This window comes from Gorilla gorilla, chromosome 2, assembly GCF_029281585.2.
Source record: "Gorilla gorilla gorilla isolate KB3781 chromosome 2, NHGRI_mGorGor1-v2.1_pri, whole genome shotgun sequence".
In the NCBI taxonomy this organism is placed as follows: domain Eukaryota; kingdom Metazoa; phylum Chordata; class Mammalia; order Primates; family Hominidae; genus Gorilla; species Gorilla gorilla.
Window position 1 is genome coordinate 199,599,920 of NC_086017.1, and position 27,191 is coordinate 199,627,110.

The following is a 27,191-nucleotide window of genomic DNA, read 5'->3' on the forward strand; positions in this document are numbered from 1 at the left end:
CATCTACTAATCTTTAGGATTGCTGGAATAGCTCGATGAGATCGTATATATGAAAATGCTTTTCTAAAGCTGAGCACTTCTCTGTGATAATGGCCGTACAGAGGGAGCTATGATATTTTCCCCCTTGTTTTCCCAGTAGTGACTATGTCCCAGGCTGTGTGCAGTGGACTGGGTAGCTGCCTAGTAATATTGCTGGCTTGTAGGATATTTCCTGTTTTATATGTTCTTAAGAAGATCAGTTGAAATGTACGAGATGTCGTTTTGGAAAAGATGTTTCACAGTGGGAGGTGTTAAAGTTTTAGTCCTACTTCAGCCCCTTCACTATACAAACTACCTTACCTTTTTGGGGGAATTGTATTATCTTTAAATGAAAATGATGGAATAGCGACATAAATTCCCCTTCTAGTTCTAATATTTTATGAGCCTTATTTCCATTTTCTATGCTTATCAACTATAATTGATTCTCTTGCAGTTGTTCAAACATCTTTTATCTGCACATCCTCATCAATGGTATTTAACATATAGAATCAGAACCACAAATGTTTAAAGAAAATTCTCGGCCAGACATGGTGGCTCACACCTGTAATCCCAGCACTTTGGGAGGCCTAGGCGGGTGGATCGCCTGAGGTCAGGAGTTCGAGACCAGCCTGGCTAACATGATGAAACCCCATCTAAAAATACAAAATTAGCCGGGCGTGTTGGCACGCACTTGTAATCCTAGCTACTCTGGAGGCTTAGGCAGGAGAATTGCTTGAACCTGGGAGACGGAGGTTTCAATGAGCTGAGGTTGCAGTGAGTGCCATTGCGCTCTAGTCTGGGCAACAAGAGCAAAACCCGGTCTATAAATAAATAAATAAATAAATAAATAAATAAATAAATAAAGTTCCCACCCTCTGTACGTTTCCATGGCATGACGCTTTGCATTATATCTCTGAGTACATGATATGGAATATGGGACATGGGAATTGAATACTTTTTTATGGTTTCCAATTTTGGTAACATTTAAGGGGTCGAACAAGAGTTCAAGAAAAAAATACTTGAGAATGATGAGCTAATGTATAAAGTTAACATCACATTTCTAAGTATTTGAATTTTGGGGAATGTGAGAAAGTGGCTTTTGAAATGTATCATGCCTGAGCTTATTAAGCCTGTGTTACCAAAATGAAAAATAAGAAGCATGTCTTCCTTGAGGTTTTAAAAAACAAAATCAATAGCAAAATTACCTGACAAGTTCTGTTTGATTCATAAATCCACACAATTGTTGCACATCTCCTCCAGCCCCCTCACCACATATGAAAGTTTTCTTAATGTAAAAGTAAACCTTTTCTCCCCTACCTCTAAAAACTTCTGTCTACCAATTTTATTATTTCATGTTATTTTGTTATGCAAAGGATTCCTGGAAAAATATCCATGATCCTGGATGATCTTATGGATATCTTTATAGGTATTTCAATGTAGAAATTTCAAATAAATGTATTTCCCTTTTATGCACAAACACAGAGTTCACAAAAGACAGTTCATTTAGAGTTTGGTAAACTGTGTGTGTGGACTAACTGGTAAGGTGACGCTCTAGGATGGCACAGCTTGCCTAGATAATCTGTAGCAGTGGTTTTTAAACTATTAATTTCTTAGAATTGCTTCAGGAAATATTACTAAAGGAGATGGGGGATAAAGCAGCTCTGTCTGTATATGTTTCATACAATGGGTTTCCATGTCTGATTTCATTTTACCAGGGGATCTGCTGCTTAAAAAGGGGGTGCCAAATATCTATTTTACTGTCAAATAGTTCATCTTATTGTGATTATTCTTAGAGTTCTTGTTTTATTGATGAATAGATAATATATGTATTGTTCCTTATTATTATCTATGCAAATTGACCTTTATTTTAATTGTAAGGGGTTACTTTAAAAATATATTATTTATATTATTTTTATTTTATAAGGATTGGAATTCAGTAGAAATCATTCAACGAGTAGGTAAATATTGTGAAAAGTGAGGGGTTTTTGTTGCATATTTAGTTTTGCTTTCTTATTTGAATAGAACAGTGAACAGTGAGGCTACTTGTGTATACCCAAGTTCAGATCACTTTAACCATGACCCTGCCCTTACTTATAAAAGAGTTGGCTTAAACTCGGAGTTGGCCTAACTCTTACGGGTTTAGTCTGATGGCTTTTGAACAGCAAAGATAGTGACAGGCAAGTTGTGAAATGTCATTATAGATCTATGCAGTATTAGAGGTTAAAAAAATAGAAAAGGACCTGGAAGGTGCATACCCTTATTTTTGTAGAGGTAAAAGTTGAGTTCCAGAAAGTCAGAGAGACTGCTTGATAATATCAGCAGGACTTGGTCTTGTTTAGGCTGCTTCAGTAGGGCTGATTGTGTGAAACAGAGGCCCCCTGGAGTAGCGCTGAATCGTGGAGTTTATCTTAAGGATGGATCTGAATGAGATCTGATATCAGGAAGCTCAGGGTCAGGGCAGATCTGTGGCTGAACTCTTCCATCTTTTTTTCTTCTCATTGCTTTTTTCCCTCTCTCCCTTCCTCTTTTCCTCTCCTCTCCATTCCTCTGCTTCTCTAGTGTTCGCATGTTCATTGTTTTCCTCCACCCAATGATAGACTTCCTACCTCCTGTTGTATGTTTGGATTGTTAATAATTAACCATGTACATCATCTTTTTGGTTGATCACAGCCATAGCTCATCCCTGTGGCAATTTTTTATTTTTTATTTTATTTTATTTTTTATTTTTTGAGTTTCACTCTTGTTGCCCAGGCTGGAGTGCAGTGGTAAGATCTTGACTCACTGCAACCTCTACCTCCCGGGTGGGTTCAAGCAATTTTTCTGCCTCCAGCCTCCCAAGTAGCTGGGATTACGGTTACCCACCACCACGCTCAGCTAAATTTTGTATTTTTAGTAGAGATGGCATTTCACCATGTTGGCCAGGCTGGTCTTGAACTCCTGACCTCAGGTGATCCTCCCGCCTCAGCCTCCCAAGGTGTTGGGATTACATGCATGAGCCACCGTGCCTGGCGGCAGTTTTGTTACATGTTTTTCAGTCCAAACTCATAAGAGAAGGAGATTTATTTGCCCATCTAATCTCCTTGTCACTGTCCAAAAGTTAGGTTCATAAATAGGTTCAGCCTATTTATGGACCCTTGGTTCTGTGGGCCTCAGTGTTCTGAAATGGAGTCACATGGTTGAAAACATCGCTGTTTTGGCAACAAAGGATGGGGGCAGGACCATTTCCTTTAAAGGAGATTTGGGTTGGCCAAACATTGCTAACACTGGGTGAGTGTATTAGGGCTGAAAAGGATGAAATAATGTAAATTGTGAGGAAAAAAAATTCAAGCATTTATCAAGTGTAGCGTTTATGTTCTATGTTGACGTTTGATACGGCTTGGATGTTTTTTCCCTCCAAATCATGTCAGAATGTGATCTCCAGTGTTGGAAGTGGGGCCTAATGGGAGATACTCGATCACAGAGGTGAATCTCTTATGGGGGTTTAGTGCCATCCCCTTGGTAATGAGTGAGTTCTTCCTCTGGGTTCACACGAGATCTGGTTGTTTAGAGAGTGTGGTACCTCTCCCCAAGCCTTGTTCCTCCTCTCGCCATATGACATGGTAGCTCCCTGTTGCCTTCATTCATGATTATAAGCTTCCTGAGGCTCTCATCAGAAACTGACTGGATATTGACACCATGCTTCTTATATAGCCTGCATAGTCATGAGCCAATTTAACCTCTTTTCTTTATAAATCACCCAGCCTCAGCTATTGTTCTATAGTGATGCAAAAATGGCCTAATATAACGTTTTTGTGCTTTATCATGAAAAACTCTTGTCTTCTGTTGTTACCTTATTTCTTGTTTATTTAATGCTGTGTTCTCAGTTGTCAAGCCAGTATTGCACTTCAGATTATGAAAATGTATTCCCCCTTATGAATGCTCTAGTGTTTGCTCCCAAGACAGCTTTTGTGACAACTTTTCCCACTGCCTTTAACATGTGGAGAAAATGTCCTTCTCGGATATCAATAAGACTTGAGTTTAGGCCTGGTTTTGCATATTAGAAAAGTTGAATTGTATTTCTGTTAGCCATTAGATAAGAAGGATTTTAGGGAAGGGGACTGTTTTTGTTTTTAAATTTGTGTCTCTTCCACATAGTTTTACAAAGAGTATCAAATAACATAGTGAATTTGATATCTCTAGGCAAAAGTGCAAGTGATATTTTTCAGTAGAATATATATATATATATAAACTCCTCAAGGTTGGGTATCATGGCTTTTTTACACTGCATACTACTTAGCATGAACTATTTTCTAGAGCAGCATGGGAGAAAAGCCATCCATGCAAATCCATCATGAGAGTTATCCTATGAACATTGATGTCATGGAAAATTAGACAAAGAGGAGTCAGTTATCAAGTTAGTGGGTTATTTGTAAGTCCTCCTCCCCTAGAGAGGGTACATTTGGGGAGATATATTGGTAAGGTTTTTGGAAAGGTAAACACTTCAACTGAATGACTGGGAAAGAGGATACACATCCCAATAGGAATGCATTCATTTTTTCCCTAACTTACAACAGTTTGTATCTCATTCCATAAAATGACATTTCTATTAGATAAAATAGATCATATTTTCTGCAATTCTCACTACTGAATACGGCCTGTCTCCACTGAACATTACCAGGATCCGTTTGGTGAGGCTGCTCATATTACTATATAGCATGAGAGATTATATTAAATAGAAATGTTACTGTCTTCATTTTTATTTTTATCCAAATACCTCTTAGCTATTATTTGGTGTGTCAATTGGTATTTTCATGGCATCATTAACCATATATATGACATAATATAGGTTGTTTTTAAGGGAAATAAACTATAAATTCACTCAGTACCCACCCTTACTCCCCCTGCCCCACACACTTAAATGTTCATTGTGTTAGAAATTCACTTAGAAAAGTCATTCTTAAAGTGAGAACACCTCACTTTGAGAATGACTCAGACCAGCACCATCACTGGGGATGTTGAGAACATCCCCATACCAGCGCCATCACTAGCACCTATGAACTTCGTAGAAATGTAAGTTCTTGGGCCTCACCCAAGATGTACAGATAAGAAACTGTGGCAGGTACAGCCTGGTAATCTAAGGTTTAATAAGTCCTCCAGGTGGCTCTGTATAGGCTAATGTTTGAAAAACACTGATCTAGGATTGTGTTCTTTATGGTTAATTCCTGGCACCCTTACACATGTTCAGATGCATAGAAGCCCCATCTACTGAAGCCTCTCAGTAACTTAGTTTTACTTTTGATCAAAGTACTTTATAAAGTCACATACTCAATTGCCTGACTATTAACAGAAGCATTTATTTTGAGACTATTGTCAAAGTAACAATTAAATAACTAGCATTTATTGAATGCTTATTATGTGAATATTACTTGACATACATGAACCTATTTAATTTGTACAACTGCATGAGGGACCCGAGAGCTCAGGTGAATTGTTGAAGGTCACAAAGCTAGCAATTGGGAGATCCAGGTGTTACAGCCTGACTCCAAAGCTTTCACCAGTATTCTTTTTTATTAGGGATGCTTTGAGGAAATTACTTAATACAAATGATTATAGACAAATAAATATTGATTGTTTCCCCAGTTTCATCAAAGACAGATGATGGAAAAAAGATTGATCTAACTTACAACAAAACGATTACACTTTCAAGAGAAACTAGATAGAAATAGTTTGGATATCTCTCCCCTCCAAATCTCATGTTGAAATTTAATCCCCAATATTTAGATGTGGCCTAGTGGGAGGTGTTTAGGTCCCTCATGAATGGCTTGGTGCCTGTATGAGTCTGTTTTCACACTACTAATAAAGACATCCCCGAATCTGGGAAGAAAAAGAGGTTTAATTGGACTTATAGTTCCACATGGCTGGGGAGGCCTCAGAATCATGGTAGGAGGTGAAGGGCACTTCTTACATGGTGGTGGTAAGAGAAAATGAGGGTGCTGCAAAGCAGAAACCCCTGATAAAACCATCAGATCTCGTGAAACTTATTCACTACCATGAGAACAGTATGGAGGAAACTGCCCCCAAGATTCAAATTATCTCCCCCTTGTTCCTTCCCATAACACGGGGAGTTATGGGAGTACAATTTAAGATGAGATTTGGATAGGGACACAGAGCAAAACTGTATCAGTGACCTCCCCATGGTACTGGTCATACAGAGTGAATTCTCTGTTAGTTCATAGGACAGCTGATTGTTTAAAAGAGTATGGCACCTCTCCTTGCTCTCTCTTCCGCTCTCTCTCACTATATGACACGCTGCCTCCCATTACCTTCCTCCATGAGTAAACGCTTTCTGAGGCCCTCACCAGAAGCAGATGCCAGCTCCATGCTTCCTGTACAGCCTGCGGAACCATGAGCCAAATAAACCTCTTCTCTTTATAAATTACCCAGCTTCAGGTTTTGCATTATAGCAATGCAAAACAGACTAACAAACATAGTGTGTTTTGTTACTTAAAAAGCACACACTTTCAGAATTCCTTTAGTTATCACCATTTTCCCCCACTGATATTAGAAAGAAGAGAGTAATAAACATTACTGACCATAATAGAAAAAAAATACAGTGAAATTCCTGTTGTATTATTAAATTTAAATGAAACTACCATTGAAAAGAAAAGTTGTATGTAACCGTAATGTAATTTTTGTATTATTAGCCTCTTAGGTTTTACTAAATTAAGATATTTTTATATTCCTAAGTTAACAGGGAAAGCTTTTCTAATTAATCACAAAAGGAAGCTCAAGCTTGGGTAAGGTCTGGGAACCCCTTTGTTTTCCATATGGGATCAGTGGTAAGACATCCCTTGAGCTCTGTGAAGCACAATTGAAAAAATAGGATTATGTGGTTACTTTCTCAGGTCTGTAATTGAGCAGTCACATTCAAATTCCAGCTTTTTGAACTCACAATCTGTAATGTGTCAGTATGGTTGTCTACCTCAGAGATTCTGAAGGTTGTTGAAGATTAGTTCATGGTCATGTATGTTTTGAGTATGACGCTGGGCATTGGATCTAATTCTAGTATATAAACATCCAAGGGTGGAGACTGTTTCTTAATTAAATAGACCATTCCCCTTGGCCTTTTGTTTCCTTTAATATCCTGGATAAGATTTTCCTATGTAACAGTTTTTACTTGATGATTAAGTTTCTGGTTTTTTTTTCATAGCACAGAACTTTTCAGTCAGTCCTGCTCCCCTACCTTGAAACCGAAATGAATACTGAACAAATAAATCATTAACGTATTAGGCAAGATATGTTTATTTTCATCCCGTTTCACAATCATTAAGGCCATAATTAGTTCAGGCAAAGATCATCTATGGACACTAAAACCACTGGGTGGGTGAAAGATTTTTGACTAGTAGAATACTCACAGTGCCCCAAAGTATCACCTCACAGATTATTTTTAATTTAAAAATGATGCAGTCATGCTTAAAATGGTGAAATCTGGTACACACTACCTTAATCGAGTCATCAAACTCAGCATCACCAAGCATGGGCCAAACTGACCCATGAGCTTCCTGATGGGATGCAGCAGAAGGGATGTGACCTCACGCATGTGATATTCCTGCCTGACTTATTTAATCTGAATCCAGTCATCAAGAAAAATCAGATTGGTTGGACTTTTTATAAGACACCTGACCAGACTTATTTTAAAAGTTGGCTTTATAAAAATCAAAAATCAGCTAGGAGCCTGTTCTAAATTAAAAGAGAATAAAAAGACATATCATTTTATGATGTGATCCTTGGATTTGGGGTGGAAATTAACAGTAGATAAAAGAACACTACTGGCACCACTAGTGAAATGTGAGTATGGGTGATATTAGATAATACTGTTTCTATGTTAAATTCCTCCAGTGTGAGAATGGTTTTGAAAAAATTAGAAATTCTTAGGAGATGCAAACTGAGGTGCATATGGGGGATGTCGGGGGGTGGTTTTGCAACATCTTCCAGATGGTTCAACTGCAACAGCAAATCTAATTTATGTAGACAGAAAGCTAGTGTGATGAAATGGTGGCCACTGATGAATCTGGGTGAAGGATGGGTGAGTGGAGTTTATTTTAATAGTTGTTCAACTTCTCTGTGAATTTAAATTTTTTGGATATAAAGAATGAAAAAGTAAATAAATACAAATGAATGCTCTTTCATAACCAATTGCTGGTACTCCTCGTCTATCACCTGTAGTTAGTGGGTTAGTGATAGTTGGCCTAAAATATGACCCATTCAAAATCAGACTCTTGATAATGGCCTAAGTTTATTTCATTCACACGCTGTACGTTTTGGTTCTGGGCTATTTATTGGACTGTCTTTATGTACTTACAGTGGGGGAGTCATCATCCTATAATTCTGCTGGCAGCACTTACTATGATTTGTCAAGTCATAATAAGTCCCAACTGTGGTTTGGTGAGCTTTTTATCACATATGTATTTAGATAATGCATAAAAATAAATATAAAAATAACATGTTCGAATGGTTTATTCATAGGATTTTTGTGGTCCTTGGTAAAGGGATGCTGTCAGTAGACACCTTTGGTGCCCCACCTCGCATCTTCCCCTCTCACCTTCGTGTACCAGCAGCTGCTACAGCGATCAGCTCTGCACAGGTGTGACCTGGTAGCACTTGGCTTCAACAGCAACACCTTTCAGTCACTTTCTGTGCCGGGCCTTCTCTGCGTCCATTTAACTTATGAGACTTGTGAGACTTATTCACAACCAGGAGAACAGTATGGGGGAAAATGCCCCCGTGATTCAATTATCTCCCACACGGTCCTGCCCACAACACATGGGGATTATGAGAACTACAATTCAAGATGAAATTTGGGTGGAGACTCAGCCAAACCATATCTCCTTCCTTCTCTGCTTAACTCCTTCTAGTCCCTCGGTACTGTTTCTCGGAATTGATTCCCAAAATAAATGGCCTACATGCGAGCTTTTCTCGCAGGCATTGTTTTTTCTTGGCAGAACACAGACTAAGACGATGTAATCTTTGAAATCTCTCTAGTGATGGTTAAAGAGTGTGGGGATTGTTATAATTACATTAACTACTTTATAAAAGTTTGTGGTGGTAACTAGAAAAAGCATTAGTCAGGAGAATCTTCCTTGTTGCTGGCGTTGGGAAGGTCATTTACCAGTCAGGTAACTAGCACAGCTACAAGGATAGGGAGTTAGGAGGAAGACATGTTGGTAAGTCTATAGGATTCTGTTGCTTGGTTATAGGACTTTGGATCCTGGTATCTACTATAAGGGATTGAGAGTAGCAAGATCCCCTAAATCGAAAGGTAAATGAATATCTACAGATTCGTGGCAGGACTTGGGCAGGACAACAGTTATTTGAACTGAGATATAAAATTGAGACTCAAGAGTGAAAAAAAGGCCTATTCTAATTCATAATGGGATTGAAATGTAGGAGTAAAGCTACTACAGTATTTGCACAGTCTTCCCCCCTCTCACCCCGCGCTCCCCTGTTATCCGGTTTTTGTGCAAAATCACACAGCGTTAGACTGCAACTTGTGATAAATTGCATCAACCTAATTTGAGAAACTGAAAATAGGGAGCAGTCTGAACTTAGAGGGTAGGGAGAATAAGGACCCTGGAAACTAATTGATGTCTTACAAGCACAGACTGGTTGCATATCATAATTACTTATTTTATTGTGTAGTTCAGGGTAATTCTGTGACTTGTTGAGTCTCAGTGGTTAGATATTGCAGTGACTTCAGGCATAGGCAGTTGATGTACTTTCTGCTTCAGTAAAGTACAGATGTAGAAGACCTGATTAAATCCTGTCTCTTTACTAATACCCCAAGGGAACACTTAATGAATGATGCTTCCCTCAAGAAGAAGAATAATTAACAATAGCTGTATTATTCATATTAATTTATAGTTACTGGTTGCTATAATTAATGCTATTTAGGAAAATCATCATAATTATAGCACTTTACAACTTACAGAGTATTTTCCCATCCATTTTCTTATCTAAATCTTATAACACCACCCTGGCTTAGGTAGAACATGTGATATTCTCTTCATTTTATAGATGAGAAAACTGTGGCCCGGGGAAAGATTTAAGCAGACAACACTCTACCACCCTTGCCAATATATTGGACTATCTAAGAGTATGCGGAAATACACTTACCAAATTTATGTCTACTATAATATTTTATATCTACGCACAAGAGGATCAACTTTACTCAGTTTTTAGTTGCATTCCATAACAATAATGTCCTGCCTTTCCTTGTACCAGGACCCCCATTACCCAGAATGTTCACATGAATTTTAAATGTTAAATGGAATTTTTCTTAATAATACCACACTGTTTCATAGTTATTACTGCCCTTTGAGATAAACATGAAATCTCCTCTGATAGAGGGATTAGCACCTTGAAAACATCTGTTTCCAGTATACAGACCTGCTGGCCTTAAACAGTTTAATCAGACTGGAAATTCAGACTCAGAAAAGTCTAAATTTCAACCAACCTGTCATGTCACTCTTTTTCTATTTTTGGCTATGACAAGAGAGTTGAAGAAAATCTCTCAATTTCACAAGGCTAGCCTTCAAATCTGGGCCGTCCAGCTTGATGATACACACATACTTACCAGTGTGAGCATGTGTGTACACACACAGATGGACACTGAACCTCTTTGGTTCCCTTTTTATATCAAATTCTAGAGTATCCACTGCTTACTGTTGTACTTCTAACTGTGTTTACCCAAAAGATAGTGCTATGAGAAAGGTTACTGCCTGTGTCACAGTCTGTCATTATTCACTGATTTATTTATTCAAAAATACTTACTGAACACTTATTTGGGCTAGGTCTTGAAAGAGAGTCCAAGGAAACAGGAACAAAACAGACAAAGCTTCTCATGAAGCTTATATGTTCTAGGGGAGAGACTGAAAATAAACAGAAAAATACACATGGTGGTAGATATTATTAAAAAATAGATTTAAAAGGGTAGGGGAATAACATGACATGATGTAGAGGGGTCATAATAATACATCCAGAAGGAGAAAATCATAAGGTGGCTGTTTTAGATAATGTGAAATATATATATGTGTGTGTGTGTGTATGTGTGTGTACGTGTGTGTATGTGTGTATGTATATGTTTGAGACATATATATGTGTATATATATGTGTGTGTGTATGTATATATATATGTATGTATGTTTGAGACAGAGTCTCGCTCTGTCATGTAGGCTGGAGTGCAGTGGTACGATCTTGGCTCACTGCAACCTCCGCCTCTAGGGCTCAAGCTATTCTCCTGCCTCAACCTCCCAAGTATCTGGGATTACAGGGGCCTGCCACCACGCCGAGCTAATTTTTGTATTTTTAGTAGATACGGGTTTCACCATGTTGGCCAGGCTGGTCTTGAACTCCTGGCCTCAGATAATCCACCCGCCTCGGCCTCGAAACCTGCTGAGATTACAGGCATGAGCCACCGCGCCCGTCCTGAAATCCATGTTTAAAGAGGGCTCACAAACAAGGAAGCCAACTGCCTCTTAAAGTAGGTTTGGCTCCAAGGACCTGGGCCACAACTTCATAGACAGTTGATGTTACTGTGCTTGAGAGAGATCAGGCCCAGGAAGGATTAACTCAAGCTGACTAAGTTCCCAAAAGAATGACCAAAACACCAGATCCCTTTATGTTTCTTTTACACAGATAGTTAAATAAGCTCCAAGACTCAGGTAAGGTGGTTTGGTGAGTAAGCTACTAGGGCGTATGGAACCAATGGTCTTCACAGGCCATTACCCTTTACGCTTGCTTCAACATACTCACTAAAACGACAGATTGACTTCAAGGGTTATAAGATTTAGTGCTAGCCTGTCATGGCACGCTACTTGTTGTTGTTACTGAAGATATTCTAGTTTCTTGGTTGGTTAATGCTTTTTCTAAACTCTTGCAGACACTAGATACTCTCTTGATATTTTACGTCCTTAGACAAGTCCAATAAAATTCATTAGATTATTATAACTTTCCACTATTGTATCGCCATTGAGTCTTGCTGAAGATACACTTTGGTCTCTTAATGAAGTTTTAAGAGCTTCTTCCATATTCATATATGATCATTATTAAATTGTCACTTTAAAAGATTATTTTTTTACTTCACCCTGCCTCCAAATACTAGGGTCATCTCACTTTATACGTCCTTGCTTTTAACTCTAGACAGATTCTTTGCTTCTTTTTCCCAAACCTTATCATAATTCCTGGAAACACCCTGTGTCGATGTTATTGTCCTTACTCTCCTGTTGATTCTGACTGCAGGTAATACGAGGCTCTGACATAGGAAATCCGGAGATCCTGACTTCATTGTCCATGCTCACTGCCACACGCTTCCCCTGCAGCCCCTTGGCAGAACCCTAAGAGGTCTCTTTCCAGTTCATGTTCTAGGTGCATCTCTTGGGTCTTGCCATCTCTCACATACATGCATACCTAATACCCCCTGGACCTGAGACTTCCAAGCACTGGCATGCTCCAATGTCTTCAAGTGCTGATTCCTCTTTCTGGAATGTCAGTGTTCCTTCCCTGCTCCTTGCTACTCCAATAAATATTATTCTAGGCAGTGGTGTCTAAACACCAAGTGCTTGTGAACTCTCTTCAGCTGGTTCTGTTGTTTAAGCGCAGGAATGGAGACATTTATTTTCCTTTACTTGTATACTTATTTTAAACAACAACAACAACAACAACAACGACAAAACTGCTAAATAAGTGTGTGACCTGAGAAAAATCATCTTTTATTTTTCAGTTTTCATATCTGTCATAAAGTGATAATTCTATCTCAGCCTACCTCACTGAGATTTTATGAAAGCTTAATTAAAAAAAAAAAGAGGTGCAGAAAAACTTGGACAAAGCCACATTATAACTTGAGAAATTTGAACTTATAATGATATCAAGGGAAATTTCCTTTATTAACATGTCTGTGTTGCTTCCAACAGGGGAATCCCGGAGGCAAGACACTTGAGGAGAGGCGCTCCAGCCTGGATGCTGAGATTGACTCCTTGACCAGCATCTTGGCTGACCTTGAGTGCAGCTCCCCCTATAAGCCTCGGCCTCCACAGGTTAGTGCAGCCCACAATCGTCTCCACACAGTCATTCCCAGATATTCTACTCTTATCAGAAAGAACATGCTGTACCTGAGAGCTCTTTTCCCCTTCCTTCCTTCCTTGCTTCCTTGCTTCCTTCCTTCCTTCCTTCCTTCCTCTCTCTCTTTCTTTCTTTCTCTTTTTTTTTTTTGATGGAGTCTTGCTCTGTCACCCAGGCCGGAGTGCGAAGGCGCAATCTTGTCTCACTGCAACCTCTGCCTCCCGGGTTCAAGCAATTCTCCTGCATCAGCCTCCTGAGTAGCTGGGATTACAGGCGCCAGCCACCACAGCTGGCTAATTTTTGTATTTTTAGTAGAGACCAGGTTTCACCATGTTGGTCAGGCTGGTCCCGAACTCCTGACCTCATGATCCGCCTGTCTCAGCCTCCCAAAGTGCTGGGATTACAGGCCTGAGCCACCATGCCCGGCCCTTTTATTCTTTCTTGATCTTCTTAGAGTCAATGATTTAAGTTGCCTTTTTATTTAATATCAACATATATTAGTCAACTGGCAGAAATTTCTTAAATTGACTCTTTGAGTACTTTCTTTAAAAATAACACAACATCATACAAAAATGTTACATAAAAAAGTAAATCTCTTATTCCATTTCCTTGCTCTTCTTACAGCTTTGTGTATATGGATATTTTGTTACGTGTTGTTATAGTTTTCACAAATATGACTTAGCTTGGCTATGTAAGGTTAAGGTGAAGGGCTGTGTCTTTTGCAAGGAAATTAGCTTTGTTGGATATTAAGGTGATTTTCATTATTTTTGTCATGGTTTTAAATAATGCTACAAGGGACATATTTGTGTATATTTTCTTTGGGGTTATTTCCTGGCCTCAGATTTCTAGGAGTGGGGTTGCTACGTTGATGAATGTGACCACTTTATTTACTTTTCTTTCCTAAGGTTGTGAATAGTTTATACTGGTACCACCAGTTAGTTTGAATATATCAGTTTCTCCTCAAGTTCACTAGAATTTGATGATTGCAATTAATCTGTGTTTTATAAGTGCAAATGGTGCCTTGTTAGTTTTTCTTTGCTTTTTTATTTTTTTACTTTTGCCTACTTTGGAGCTTGGCTATTTTTCAGCATTTTCACTTAATATCTGCATTCCAGAAGCTGATCTTCCACTGCTAGTGATCATTCCCTGCCTCTCTAAAGTCTTGAAAGGGTTGTGGCAAATCTGTTTCAGGGCTTCCAATTCCTCAGAAGACAGCCATCAGAACTGTAGTTGCAAACGTTGGACAAGCAGTATTGTCACTGTGCTGTTTGACTCTTGCGTGACATTTGCTTGACTAAGTGAGAGTGCATAGAGCCTCTGAGCCTCACTCCAATTCTTGAGTGGCAGCTTCTGTATTTACAGTGGTTCCTTTCTTAAATTAAGAACCAGTCTTGTTTCTCTGCTGTCTGTTATTTCAATACTTAACTGCTCATAAGGTGGCAGCACTTTCTTCTTCTTCTTTTTTTTTTCTTTTATGAGATGGAGTCTCTCTCTGTTGCCGAGGCTGGAATGCAGTGGCGCAATCTCAGCTCACTGAAACCTCCACCTCCTGAGTTCAAGCAATTCTGCCTCAGCCTCCCAAGTAGCTGGGATTCCAGGTGCCTGCCACCACGCCCAGCTAATTTTTGTATTTTAGTAGAGATGGAGTTTCACCATGTTGGCCAGGCTTGTCTGGAACTCCTGACCTCAAACTATCTGCCCGCCTTGGCCTCCCAAAGTACTGGGATTACAGGCGTGAGCCACTGTGCGTAGCTGTTGTCTTCTTTAGATACATTCCCTGTACCTTTTCTAAACATATAATGGAATTGTTAGCCATGTGGGATTCATGGCAAAATATACTACCACTTAACTCTTCCTCACTGACCCTGCTCTTGGCTCTATCCGTCCTGTAAGCAGTAAAAATATACTTTGTCCCTGTAAATGTGTACTGAATTCATCTGTAGAAGGCACTTTGGTCTTCTGGGGGAACCGATGAGGCAAAAAAGTGGATAGTTGAGAGGAAGAGAAATAGGACTCCACTGTAATCTTCTAATAGCCTGTAATGTTATATGTGAGGATATGGCCTATACTGCAGGAGCACAAAGAAGATAGTGATATATTCTTCTGAAGGTGACACAGTCCGATAATTCTTATCAAAAGACTTGCATTTTCATCTGGAGGGGTGAGTGGAATTGTATCATTTGAGACAGCAGCAGGGAGTAGCCTGAGCCACAGGGCTGCAAGCACCAACACTGCCTTTAGAGATCTGTAAGCAACCAGATGGCTGCAGATGAAGCCTTTGAAGGCTTGTAGTAGAATATAGGTCTGGGACCAGCCTGGCCAACATGGTGAAACCCCATCTCTACTAAAAATACAAAAAATAGCTGTGCGTGGTGGCACCCGCCTGTAGTCCCATCTATTCGGGAGGCTGAGGCAGGAGAATCGTTTGAACCCGGGAGGTGGAGGTTTCAGTGAGCCAAGATCGCGCCACTGCGCTCCAGCCTGGGGACAGAGGGAGCCTCCATCTGAAAAAAAAAAAAAAAAAAAAAAAAAAAAAGAGAGAGAGAATATAAGTCTGGTAGTTTCCTACAGACAGTGTGTAGACAGGTTTAAATGCCAGATTATGATTTTAATCTGTCTTTTGTAGATAATGGGATTATTTGAAGGTTCTCAATCAGGGAAATCTAAAATTCATTCTGAAAAAGGAACATAGGAAATAAGACCAACTCTAGAATGATGCAGGAAATGAGCCCAGGTCAGAAAAATGTTCTCCAGCAAGCCACTCTTCATACTTTCTGACCATTGCTTGATGTTCAGCAATTTTTTTTTATTCCACCCAAGCAAATGCCCCAAATCTCATCTCATATCTGAAGACAGGAAGGCCACTGACTTTGCCACTGGACTCAGCAGTGTCATGCCCAAATGCTTTTTTGTGCTCCCTTTCCTTTTTTTTTTTTTTTTGTAATGGGTTTTCACTCTGTCGCCCAGGCTGGAGTGCAGTGGTGTGATCTCGGCTCGCTGCAACCTCCGCCTCCTGGGTTCAAGCCATTCTCCTGCCTCAGCCTCCCAAATTTAGGGAGGATAGCAACAGTGTTTCTGGCTGCAGTAAATTTGGGGTAATGACTTTAGCTTACATCTACTTTATAAAAAATCCTCCATGACACTGCATGGATTTATGCAATTGAACTACCTTAATATTTGAAACTAAAATTTCTAAACATTTTAAAAGTGTTTGTCAGGGAGTAGTTTTAGAATAACAGATGTGAAAAGTTCAGACATATTCCTGTAGTGAATTGCATCTAAAATGTGAGCATAGAGTATCAGAGCTTTAGTGGGCCTTCCAGGTCATTTAGCCAAACTTACAGGTGTGTGCCACCATGCCCAGCTAATTTTTTGTATTTTTAGTAGAGATGGGGTTTCACTATGTTGGCAAGGATGGTCTCAATCTCCTGACCTCATGACTGACCCACTTCGGCCTCCCAAAGTGCTGGGGTTACAGGCATGAGCCACCATGCCCTGCCCCTACCGCCACCCCCTCTCCCGCTTTTTTTTTAAACGGACTTTTCATTTGAATCTTTTTTTTCCTCCCCTAAATCCTTATAACCTAATAGACACTGAGGAGATCATGCTTTGAGGTCTATTGTTTAATACAACCTTCATTCTTGAAGGCTGTGTCTATACATGCCTCTCATAAACCATTGCATTTTAATAGGTTTATTCTGCAGCTACGTTTTGTCTGAGGAATCTTTCTGAGCACACAAATTCATCATCACTGATATTTGGACAGTACTGATTGTGAAGCACTTTCACATATATTCTCACTTGAGTGAGATATAGATATCTCAATTCTGAGATGTGCGTGATGTGCTTCTTTCAGGGATGATGAAACTAAGACTCACCAAGAAGATTAATGGTTTCTCCTTGGCCATATGTTTGAGCACTGCGTGAGCACAACTGGACTTTGAATTTTGGCTTGTGCTTGATTTTAAGTTCTAAACACCAGATTGAGGGTGTCAGGTTTTGTCTTTGTTTTCGTAATGATTTTACCATCGATGAAAGCTGGCATCAGTCATCTGAGTGACACTGTCCCTTGAATGTGGCTTTCCCATAAAAAGAAAAACATTCAGAAGGTCAAAAAAAATTAATTGTAATAGCCATTAAGTAGAATAAGTTCATAATTATGGTAAAACACACTTTCGATGTGCCTGTTCCATTCAGAAATTGAAGGATGATCCATTCTAATTTTTTCTATTACTATGATTTAACAAAGCAAGAGTTAATTGGGAGATATATCTCATCCTTTTGAATTATCTTCCCTCTGGTGGAACTGAATTAGATGTGTTAATATTTATTGGTTAACATAATTATAGGCTGTGAGAACAATAATCACACACTTAAAATATTAAAAGTATGTGCCAAGAGAAGATGATGTCTGTAGTAGACGGTGTTGTGTTATAATTGAAAGGTACTTGAAAAGTCCTAGAAATGTAGACCATTAATGTCCAACATTGATGTTTCTATTTTTGTTCAAAGCAAATTTCAAAACCTATAGAATCACCTGACTACTTAAAATAGGCTAGTAGGTCTGTGATTTCTCATTAGTCAAACATGTGTTGTAAGCTTTTTTGAATCCATGTCTCTATCATCTTTGGAAGGCTGCTTTGACTCATGGTCTAGGAAAAATGATATATATGTGGAATGTTTATATGGTAAGAGGTTCCAAGGAGCTCCATTCTCAAAACAAGTCTGAAAAATGTGAGCTCTTGAAAATAGGTTTTGCTAAAGCATTTTCTTCCTTTTATTCTAGGGAGTATTTTCCACTCCCAAATGTTCTGACTTTAGTTATGTTCACTTACTAATCCCTATATTGATTCTGGAAATTTGGCTTAATTCCACATATTCATTGATTCATTGATTCATTCACCTAACATTTGATGAGATCCTCCTCTGGATCAGTCACTGGAGATTTAAAGGTTAGTATCAACAGGTCTTTCCTTTAGAGTGATATTTAATCTTACAGAAGAGATAAGCCCGTAAGTAACCCAAAGGGACACAGGAGAAGGGCTTCAATGTGCTACTTAAATTGTCACGTAAATCACCATGTGTCAAAATTATTGGGAGATAAAATACAGGAATACCAACATTGTACCTTATATCTTTCAGTGTCAGAGAGGACTGCATAGAGCAGGCAGTATTTGAGCTAACTTGGCTTAAAGTGTTACGGGAAGGGCATGGGATTCAAGGTGCAAGAAAAGTGGAAAGTGAATATTATTTGAAGAATAAGTTTGTCTAATAGGGTATGTAAAGTGTAAATGGGATTACTGCTGAAAAACTCAAACTTACTTAGTAGTACCTAAGTAGCCCTTTTGATGCCCAAGGGCTTTCATAGTTAGAAAGAGAAATTTACGGGGGGATAGCAACAGTGTTACTGGCTGCAGTGATTTTGGGGTAATGACTTTAGCTTACAGCTACTTTATAAAAAAATCCTCCCTGATGCTGCATGGATTTATGCAATTAAATTACATTAGTGTTTGAAACCAAAATTTCTCAACATTTTAAATGTGTTTGTCAGGGAGTAGTTTTAGAAGAACAGATGTGAAAAGTTCAGAGGTGATCCTGGAGTGAATTGCAGACAAAATGTGATCATAGAATATCAGAGCTTTAGTGGGCCTTCCAGGTCACTTAGCCAAACTCTTACTTTACAGATGGAAAGCTTTTGCCCAGAGAGGGAAAGAACACACTCAAGGAGGCTCATTTAGAGACAGTTTCAGTGATTCTTTGTATTTTCCCCGAACCATGACACAAAGGCCCAGCTTGATGATAACCACAACTAGGGGAGAGTTTGGTTTCCTTTAGTATCACAATTGGTTTATTCCAAAAAGTCTTTCTTTTATGGCGTCTTCTTTAAAATATGTCTCAAACACATAACAAAGAATTAGGCATATCAAAGACATACTTCAATGGTAAACAGAAAACTTATGACGTTGTAACATCTTTAAGCTAGTATATATCTAAACCCAACCCATTAGGTAGGCATGATTTGTTAGTATAAGTACAGCTTAGCCTCTAGAAGCTATGCAGGGGTTGGAACGAAATTCTATTTCTTAGAAGACAAGAGATCAATCATGAACTAATGACTTTTGTGCACCTTCTTTTATCAGAGTTAGGGTACAGTATTCATCTTCTAGTTTCTAGTACAGGGCTGTCTTTTTTTCCCCAAGTAAGTTTGGTAGGATTGGAGCTGATGACTAAGTGACTTGGAACACTTTTCAAATAAATTGTCTTACGTTAATATTTCATGGTAGCTGGAGATTTAGTAATTTTTGAATCAAGTTGCTTTTGAATTGATTAAATGGGCTTTCACTATCCTCATTTAGACTAGTGTGATACTGTGAAATAATAAGAAATAATATATAAATATATTTTTCTACTCCAGTTTGTGAATCAGTGTTTGTAAATCCTTATAATTTCCTAGGTGATAGGGGTGCTGGTAGCATCTTTTGTTCTAACATTATTTTGTTATTGACCTTGGTTCCCGACTCAGAGCTACTGAATTCTGTGGAATTTCCTGAGTGATGGAAATATCTATTGTTTTGATGAGGCAACTCTGGGTGGGCTCCTGGATTTTGGCTGTTTACCAGAATGACCAAGCAATGATTTGAAGCTTGGAAGTTTAATCTCCACCTCTCATCCTCTGGGGATGAGAAAGGGGCTAGAGATTGAATGAATAACAAATCATGCCTATGTTTTGAATGTTTTGAAGTCTGTATAAAAATCCCCGAAGTACAGAGAGGTTTCAGGTTGTTAAGCACATCTTTATGCCAGGAGGGTGGCATACCCCAACTCTATGGTAACAGAAACTCCTATACCCAGGACCCTTTTGGATCTAGCCCTGTGCACTTCATCATCTGCCTGTCCATCTTTATCCTTTATCATATCCTCTATAATAAACTAGTAAATGTAAGTAAGCATTTCCCTGAGTTTCATGAGTAATTCCAGCGTATTATCAAACTTGGGAAGGGGATAATGGCAAACCCCAATTTGTAGTCAAATCAGACAGAAGTCTGGGTAACTGGTGACCACCCCTACTCTGCCCCACCACCGCAGCTTGTGATTGACATATGAAGTGGAAACAGTCCTGTGGGACTTGAACCCTTAACCTGTGGGATCTGCAATAGTAACTCCAGGTTTGGAGTTCAGTGTCAGAACTGAATTGAGTCATAAACCACCCATCTGATACCATAGAATTGGTTGATGTATGAAAAAAACCCTCACATTTAGTGCCAGAAGTAAAGTGTTCTGTCCAGGCATGGTATCTCACACCTGGAATCCCAGCACTTTGGGAGGCTGAGGCAGGTTGATTGCTTGAGGTCAGGAGTTTGAGACCAGCCTGGTAAACATGGCGAAACCCCAGCTCTACTAAAAACAAACAAACAAACAAACAAACAAACAAAACTTATCTGGGGGTGGTGGCATGCACCTGTAGTCCCAGCAACTCGAGAGGCTGAGGCAGGAGAATTGCTTGAACCCAGGAGACAGAGGTTGCAGTGAGCCGAGATTGTGCCACTGCACTCCAGCCTGTGCAACAGAGCAAAACTCTGTCTCAATCAATCAATCAATCAATCAATAGAAGTGAAGTGTTCTGTGAGTAGCATAGAGGAAAGAGGTGAGTTTTTCTTCTTCAACTAATATGAAAAATTTGGAGATATTTTGAAAGTAAGAATAGGGTGGGGCATAGTTTGATAGCCTCGTCTCCAAGTTTGCCAACGGGAAGAGCATTGGCTTCTTGATTCCCTGAGGTCCCCTCTCTGAAAGGAGCTCCATTTGTGTGAACCTGTCCACGTTACCAGTTTGTGCTTCCTTTTTGTTATTTCAAAAATGGGCAGGGTAACTACACTCCATTCCCCCTTTTCAAAAGATATAATAGTATTCTCAAGCTACAAGAAATAAGATGATGGCTCAAAGCAACAGCTCACATAGTCATTCCCATTTCATTTTGGGATTGTTAGCTTGTGTCTGGAGTTTGTTTTAAAACTTCAGGCCTTTGAAGGTTGGGGGCTGGTCCTTTCTGAATGCTGTTCATCCTATAAACGATATATTTAATTCCTCGCTTTGAAAACTATTCTAACTTCTTAGTCTATTTGGAAACTGAGTACTGAAATGCTGTGTGGTCATATGGACACATCGTTAGCTGCAGTCCCAGCACTCCCACACTGGGTTCCTTTCATAGAGCAATAATGTATGAGGCAACCTGAGAAATTATTTCAGGTATATGTGTGTTGTATTTAGAGCTTTTTATAAGAATTCATGTGGTCTGAGGGCTTGGGTGCAGTGTAATCAGGGTGGAGTCTTGTGGTGCCCTGGATCTTCCCTTCTCATGTGTTCTGTGTTCTAGCTTGCAAACACCATGAGGAGCTGCAGGGGAGATTAATTAGTAATTAAAATGTTTAATGCTTCATATTATTCAATGCAAGCCAAACATGTAGGCTACTGGGAGATGAAAGCTACAACATGCTGATACTGTGTGATGAGACATAGACTGTCCCTGCCGACTAGAAACTTTGCTGTTTCTGGCAAGGCTGCTTGGGACTTGAGACAGGAACTGGGTAATAAATACTCTGTTGAAAAAGAAAATAGGTGTGGATAGTGGCATCTTCCTCCTCCTATATTCTCTTAGGAAAAATTTAGGAGCTTTTCATGATTTGCTGAGAAATAGATTTGTCTATGTATTGGCATTGTCTGCTTAATAATAACTTTCTTTGAGAGCTATGGTAAAAGTTGAAACCTTGTAGAAACCTCTGGTATGTGATGTTAAGTGGAATACAGTAAAATAAAATTTGCGAAACACCATTTTAAAAGAGAAAGGGATCTTATTCTTCACAATGCCCATGTTTTACTTAGAGGATCTGTGTTGTTTTGAATTAGCCTGTACCCGCCAGAAAACTTCAACAGTTAAATAACAATGATTTGGGGGTGGAGGAGTGGTTAGCTGACTCAGAGTTGCGTGCCATGACGTTTATGACAGGCAATTAATTTTTAGATGGTATATAATTGCATTTCAATAACATTTATACCTCATCATTTTTTTAGAAGATGATGTGTTTCTGTCATATGTAATAAGCATAATCAACGTTAGCTTTAAATAAATTTTGTTTTGAGTGCCATGAAAATGTAACATTTTCAGAGTGGAAATTTAGCCTAAAAACCTACCTTGCATTGCACCTCTACAAAGCTTTTGCCCAAAAATATTCATTTCACTTGTCCCAGTGTAAGAGCTGGCTCTGAATGTATCTTAGCTCCTAGTGGGGATAGGGGAGGGCAGCTGAGCAGATAGCTGCTGAGTGCCATGGGGTGTTCATTCAGCTAAAGCATGGGAGGGGGTTGTCTTCTGTGGTTCTCTAGCCATGGTCCTTGTGGTAGCCTTTAACTGTGATTTGTTTGTTTGACCTTGATGAGTCCTTGGCTCCGAGATGATTATGTTACATTACACTGAATCACTCAATCCAACATTGGTTTGAAAAGAAACGAACAAAGCTGCCTGTTGAGTTTCTCTATTTTACAACAGTATCTCAGTGGAAATAATTAGTCCTATGTCTATGCAGAAGCACACATCACATTTGCAAAATTAAAGAGTGTTCTTGTTAGGACTGGTTTCTCTGTTTCTTTCTTCCTCTCCCACTGTTTAAATATCTATTTTGGTGGTAGTGTTAGTATGAAACCCCATAGTTCCTTTCTTTTCTTTTCTGATTTAAAAAGCAAATAAACAAGAAAACACAAGTCTAGCTATTTTTTTTTAACTCAAGATGACTAGATATAACCACAGCAAATATGTAGGATTGTTGTGTTTTAAGAGAAAAAGCCGTGTCTCAGATAATTTGTAGTCATTGTTTTGTCCATTTTGACATCTACTTCTTTATATACTTTATAGCCAAACTAGAGTATAGTGATAATAAGGATGATCTCTAGACAGAAGGTTGGAGGTGGTTAATAACTCATCCTACATATCACAGTTTTTCATGGTGAGTAACTGGTTTGCCCTCCACACAAAATATCACATTGGAATGTAACTGCTAAGGTTCTTCACACTATGGAAAAATTACCAGTAAAGTTAAACACTGCCTTTCAGTGGGTATATTAATTATAAAGACAAAACTATAGTTTATGTTGCATAATTTGAACATACATATTTCCTTATGAATCTATAAGCTGGAACTATTGAAATGAAATATACAAAGTGAGCACGTGTTGCTGTTGAGCCAGCAGTTACAGTTTTCATTTACAAATGCGGACAGAACCATTTGCGCATTTTGGTCTCTCTGCTTTGGGTCCTGCACTCACACTCCAATATGCACCTAAGTTATGGGGTCATGTTGAGGTTCCAGACTGCAGAAGGGGATCGAATTATGTTTCATTGTATTGAGTCACAAATATTTCAATGTAAAGTAAAAATTTTGGAAGTTTTACGTAACGGAGTATACCTTACAGGAACAGTAGATAGGTATAAAATGACTTCGGTTTGAATAACAAAGAAATAATTGTGATGAGTACCAGACTGTGAAGTCCCTGAGGCAAGGTTATCATTTGTTTTCTGGCACATGAGAGGCATACTAATTTATTTTTGCTGAATAAATAAATATTGTCTTCAAATCTTTACATTTCCATTCTAGAAATATGCTAAAAAAGCCAATCTGTAATAGATATAGAGTTAGCACATGACAAAGTTATAGCTGCTTTGTGATTTTTTTAAAATAAAGAACGTGTATTTGCATTAAGAAAAATAAGTGTGGCCGAAGTGAATATTTTTTTATAAGAGCAACCTAATGGTAACCAATGTTTCATCCAAAATTTTCAGCTATACTCTTATATTGCCTTATGTCACTTCATGACAATGTATTTTGTTAAGAAGATGATGTTATCATGAGGTATAATTCAATATTATATCAATTCTGTTACTGTTGAGATACCATAAGAAAGAAATATCAAGTCTTCTTCTATATTCTCTTGTTTCTTACTTAATTGGGCTGTCTTTTTCTTAATTAATTGTAAGAATCTTAATATATTCCAGATATAAGCCCCTTAAGAACTGAAGAAAACAGAGGACTATTATGTTACTATTTCCTAAATAAAGACCAATATGATAAATTCCTTATATTCAGTGACAGGAAAGAAGTTACTTACCTAATGTACTGATATATGCTTCCTTTTTTCAGAAAACAACAACATCAACAAAAACACCTGTATAATTATTACATGAATTTTTTTTTTTTTTTTTTGATACGGAGTTTCGCTCTTGTTGCCCAGGCTGGAGTGCAATGGCATGATCTCATCTCACCGCAACCACTGCCTCCCGGGTTCAAGCAATTCTCCCACCTCAGCCTCCTGAATAACTGGGATTACAGGGATGTGCCACCACGCCTGGCTAATTTTTGTGTTTTTAGTAGAGACAGGTTTTCTCCATGTTGATCAGGGTGGCCTCGAACTCCTGACCTCAGGTGATCTGCCCGCCTCGGCCTCCCAGAGTGCTGGGATTACAGGCGTGAGCCACTGCACCCGGCCATGTTACATGAATTTTTTGCGTTTACTGCCAGGAAGCTCTGCTTCATTAAAAGAAGCCTCTAAGATTCACCTCTTCCTTCCTTTACAAATTTATTTCTGATACTTCTTGACCCAGTATTTGAAATGTGATAAATATAGGCCAATTATAAAGCATTTCAAAACCAATTAATTGTCTAAATCTGAGTCATGCTTTTTAAATGGAAATAAACTTTGTGTCCATACACATATATTTGCCTATAAACATCTTAAAAATATATCTAAACTTCGGACAATTTTAAAAAGAGAGTATTGAATTTTAAATGGATTCTTTGCCTATATTGATGGTAAACAATGGGTCCATTAAAGTAGCATATTCTGCTGGTGTAAATAAAATATAAGATTTAAAGTGGGTTAAAAAGATATAATATTTACTTGTTCCTTTTAAGAAACAAGTTGAAGAAACAATAAAGCTCGAAGCCTGTATAGTCAGATATATGAACCCATAAAGTAAATCGTTTGTGAAGTGTCTTGAACTCTTTCTAATTTCATCTTGATGTTGTACTGCTTATATGAAAATGCTGAAAAATGTTACTTCTTAGATGCTGGTAGAGGTGCTAAGCTTCTTACTATTCAGGAATCTTCTTCTTGGCTCTCTCCATCACCCAGCCAACACAGAGTTATGTTTTATTTCCCAAATGGCCAACTTATGTTAACTTGATGCTTACCAAGGCAGTCCAAGCCAGGAAACAATTTTTATAAACAGCAACCTGGATGACTTAATATTCTATGTAATATTAATTTTAGAGCTTTTTCTCCCATCGTCTAGTCTAGCATAGCTAAAATTATGATGTTTAACTTTGTTGATCTACAGTCACTTGTGAATGAGATCTCCCAACCAGGAAGGAAGGAAAGACAGGAAAATCAGAGCGGTCTGTTTGCAGCTGTGCTAGCACGTGTTTCCTTGAGTGCCTTCTGAAGGAAGAGTGGATAGAGATGTATCTTTCAGGGCCATTGCCTTTCTAGCATTATTGATCATATCACATGGGCAAAAGAAAAAGAAACAATAGATTTTATGACAAAAGTTATGTAAAAAAGGGCTGAAATCAGTATTTTGAAAGTTGTGACTAATTAACAGTGGCTTTCTGAGAAGTGAGATGGGATTCAAGACAGTGGCCATTGTGTATGTATTTCTAAGAGCCATTTGGATGCTCCTTTTTATTTGTGTTTTTGGCTTATTCACTCATTTATTCCTTTATTCACTGATTACTAATTGAATACAAAGTCTCTGTCGATTTGTTCAAAGATATTAAAGAAGCCCTAAATCTATGGAAAAACATCTTCTGTTGATTAGTTGCAAGATGTAATATTGTTAAGTGGGGTACTCCTCAATTTGATATATAGATGCAAAGCAATCCCTATCAGAATCTAAGCTGGCTTCTTTGTAAGAATTGACAAACATCCTTAAATTCACGGATGTTCAAGAGACCCAGAATTGCCAAAATCATCTTGAAAAAGATGAGGAAGTTTCCGACACACACTTCCTAGTTTCAAAACTTTCTTTCAAATGACAGCAATCAAGCAGTGTGATATTGGCCTAAGATATACATAAAGATCAATGGAGTAGAATTGAGAGTCCAGAAATAAACCATTATGTTTATGGACAATTGATTTTCAACAGGGTGTTGTGACATTCAAACAGGGAAAAAATAGTTTTCTCAACAAATGATGCTGGAACCACCAGATATCTACAAAGAGTAAAGCTGGACTCCCTACCTCATAGTGTAAGACACAGATGTAAAGGATAAAACTATACAACTTGTAGAAGAAAATATAGAAGTGAGGTTCATGAAATTGGGTTAGTCAGTGGTTTCTTAAACATGACATCAAAGCACAAACAACTAAAGAAAAAATAGATGAGTTGGACTTCATCAGAATTAACCAAATTTGTGCTTCAAATGACACCATCAAGAAAGTGAACAAACAATCCATGGAATTTACAAATCATGTATCTGTTAAGGGGCTTATATCTGGAATATATTAAGATTCTTACAATTCATTAAGAAAAAGACAGCCCAATTAAGTAAGAAACAAAGTATCTGAATAGACATTTCCCTAAGGATATACAAGTGGATAATATGCCTAGGAAAAGATGCTGGACATATTTATTGATCAAGGAAATGCAAGTCAAACCACAACGAGATATCACTTCACGCTCACTAAGGTGGCTATAATAAAAAAAGACAACATGTGTTGGCAATGTGGTAGAGAAATTGAAAACATCATACATTGCTGGTGGATTGTAAAATGGCATAGCCCTTTTGGAAACAATCTGTCAATTCTTCAAAATTGGTCATAGTTACCACATGACCAAGCAATTATATTTCTATTTATGTATCCAAGGGAATTAAAATATATGACCACACAAAGACCTATATAGAGATGTTCATAGCAACATGATTCATAATAGCCTAAAAGTGGGAACAACCTAAATATCTATCAGTTGGTGAATGGATAAACAAAATGTGGTGTATCCATACAATTGAATATTACTCAGCCATAAAAAG

At 38.4% G+C, this 27,191-nt stretch overlaps 1 protein-coding gene across 14 annotated transcripts in view; it reads left to right on the forward strand.

The window, feature by feature from the left end:
* The window catches only part of LPP (LIM domain containing preferred translocation partner in lipoma), a 741,548-nt gene that overhangs the window by 362,921 nt on the left and 351,436 nt on the right, over positions 1 to 27,191 (forward strand). For all 14 annotated transcript variants that reach the window (XM_055381176.2, XM_063704451.1, XM_019023948.4 and 11 more), the window contains one exon: positions 12,966 to 13,088. In XM_055381176.2, the coding sequence (XP_055237151.1) occupies positions 12,966 to 13,088 (123 nt within the window). The remainder of the gene's footprint in view (positions 1 to 12,965; positions 13,089 to 27,191) is intronic.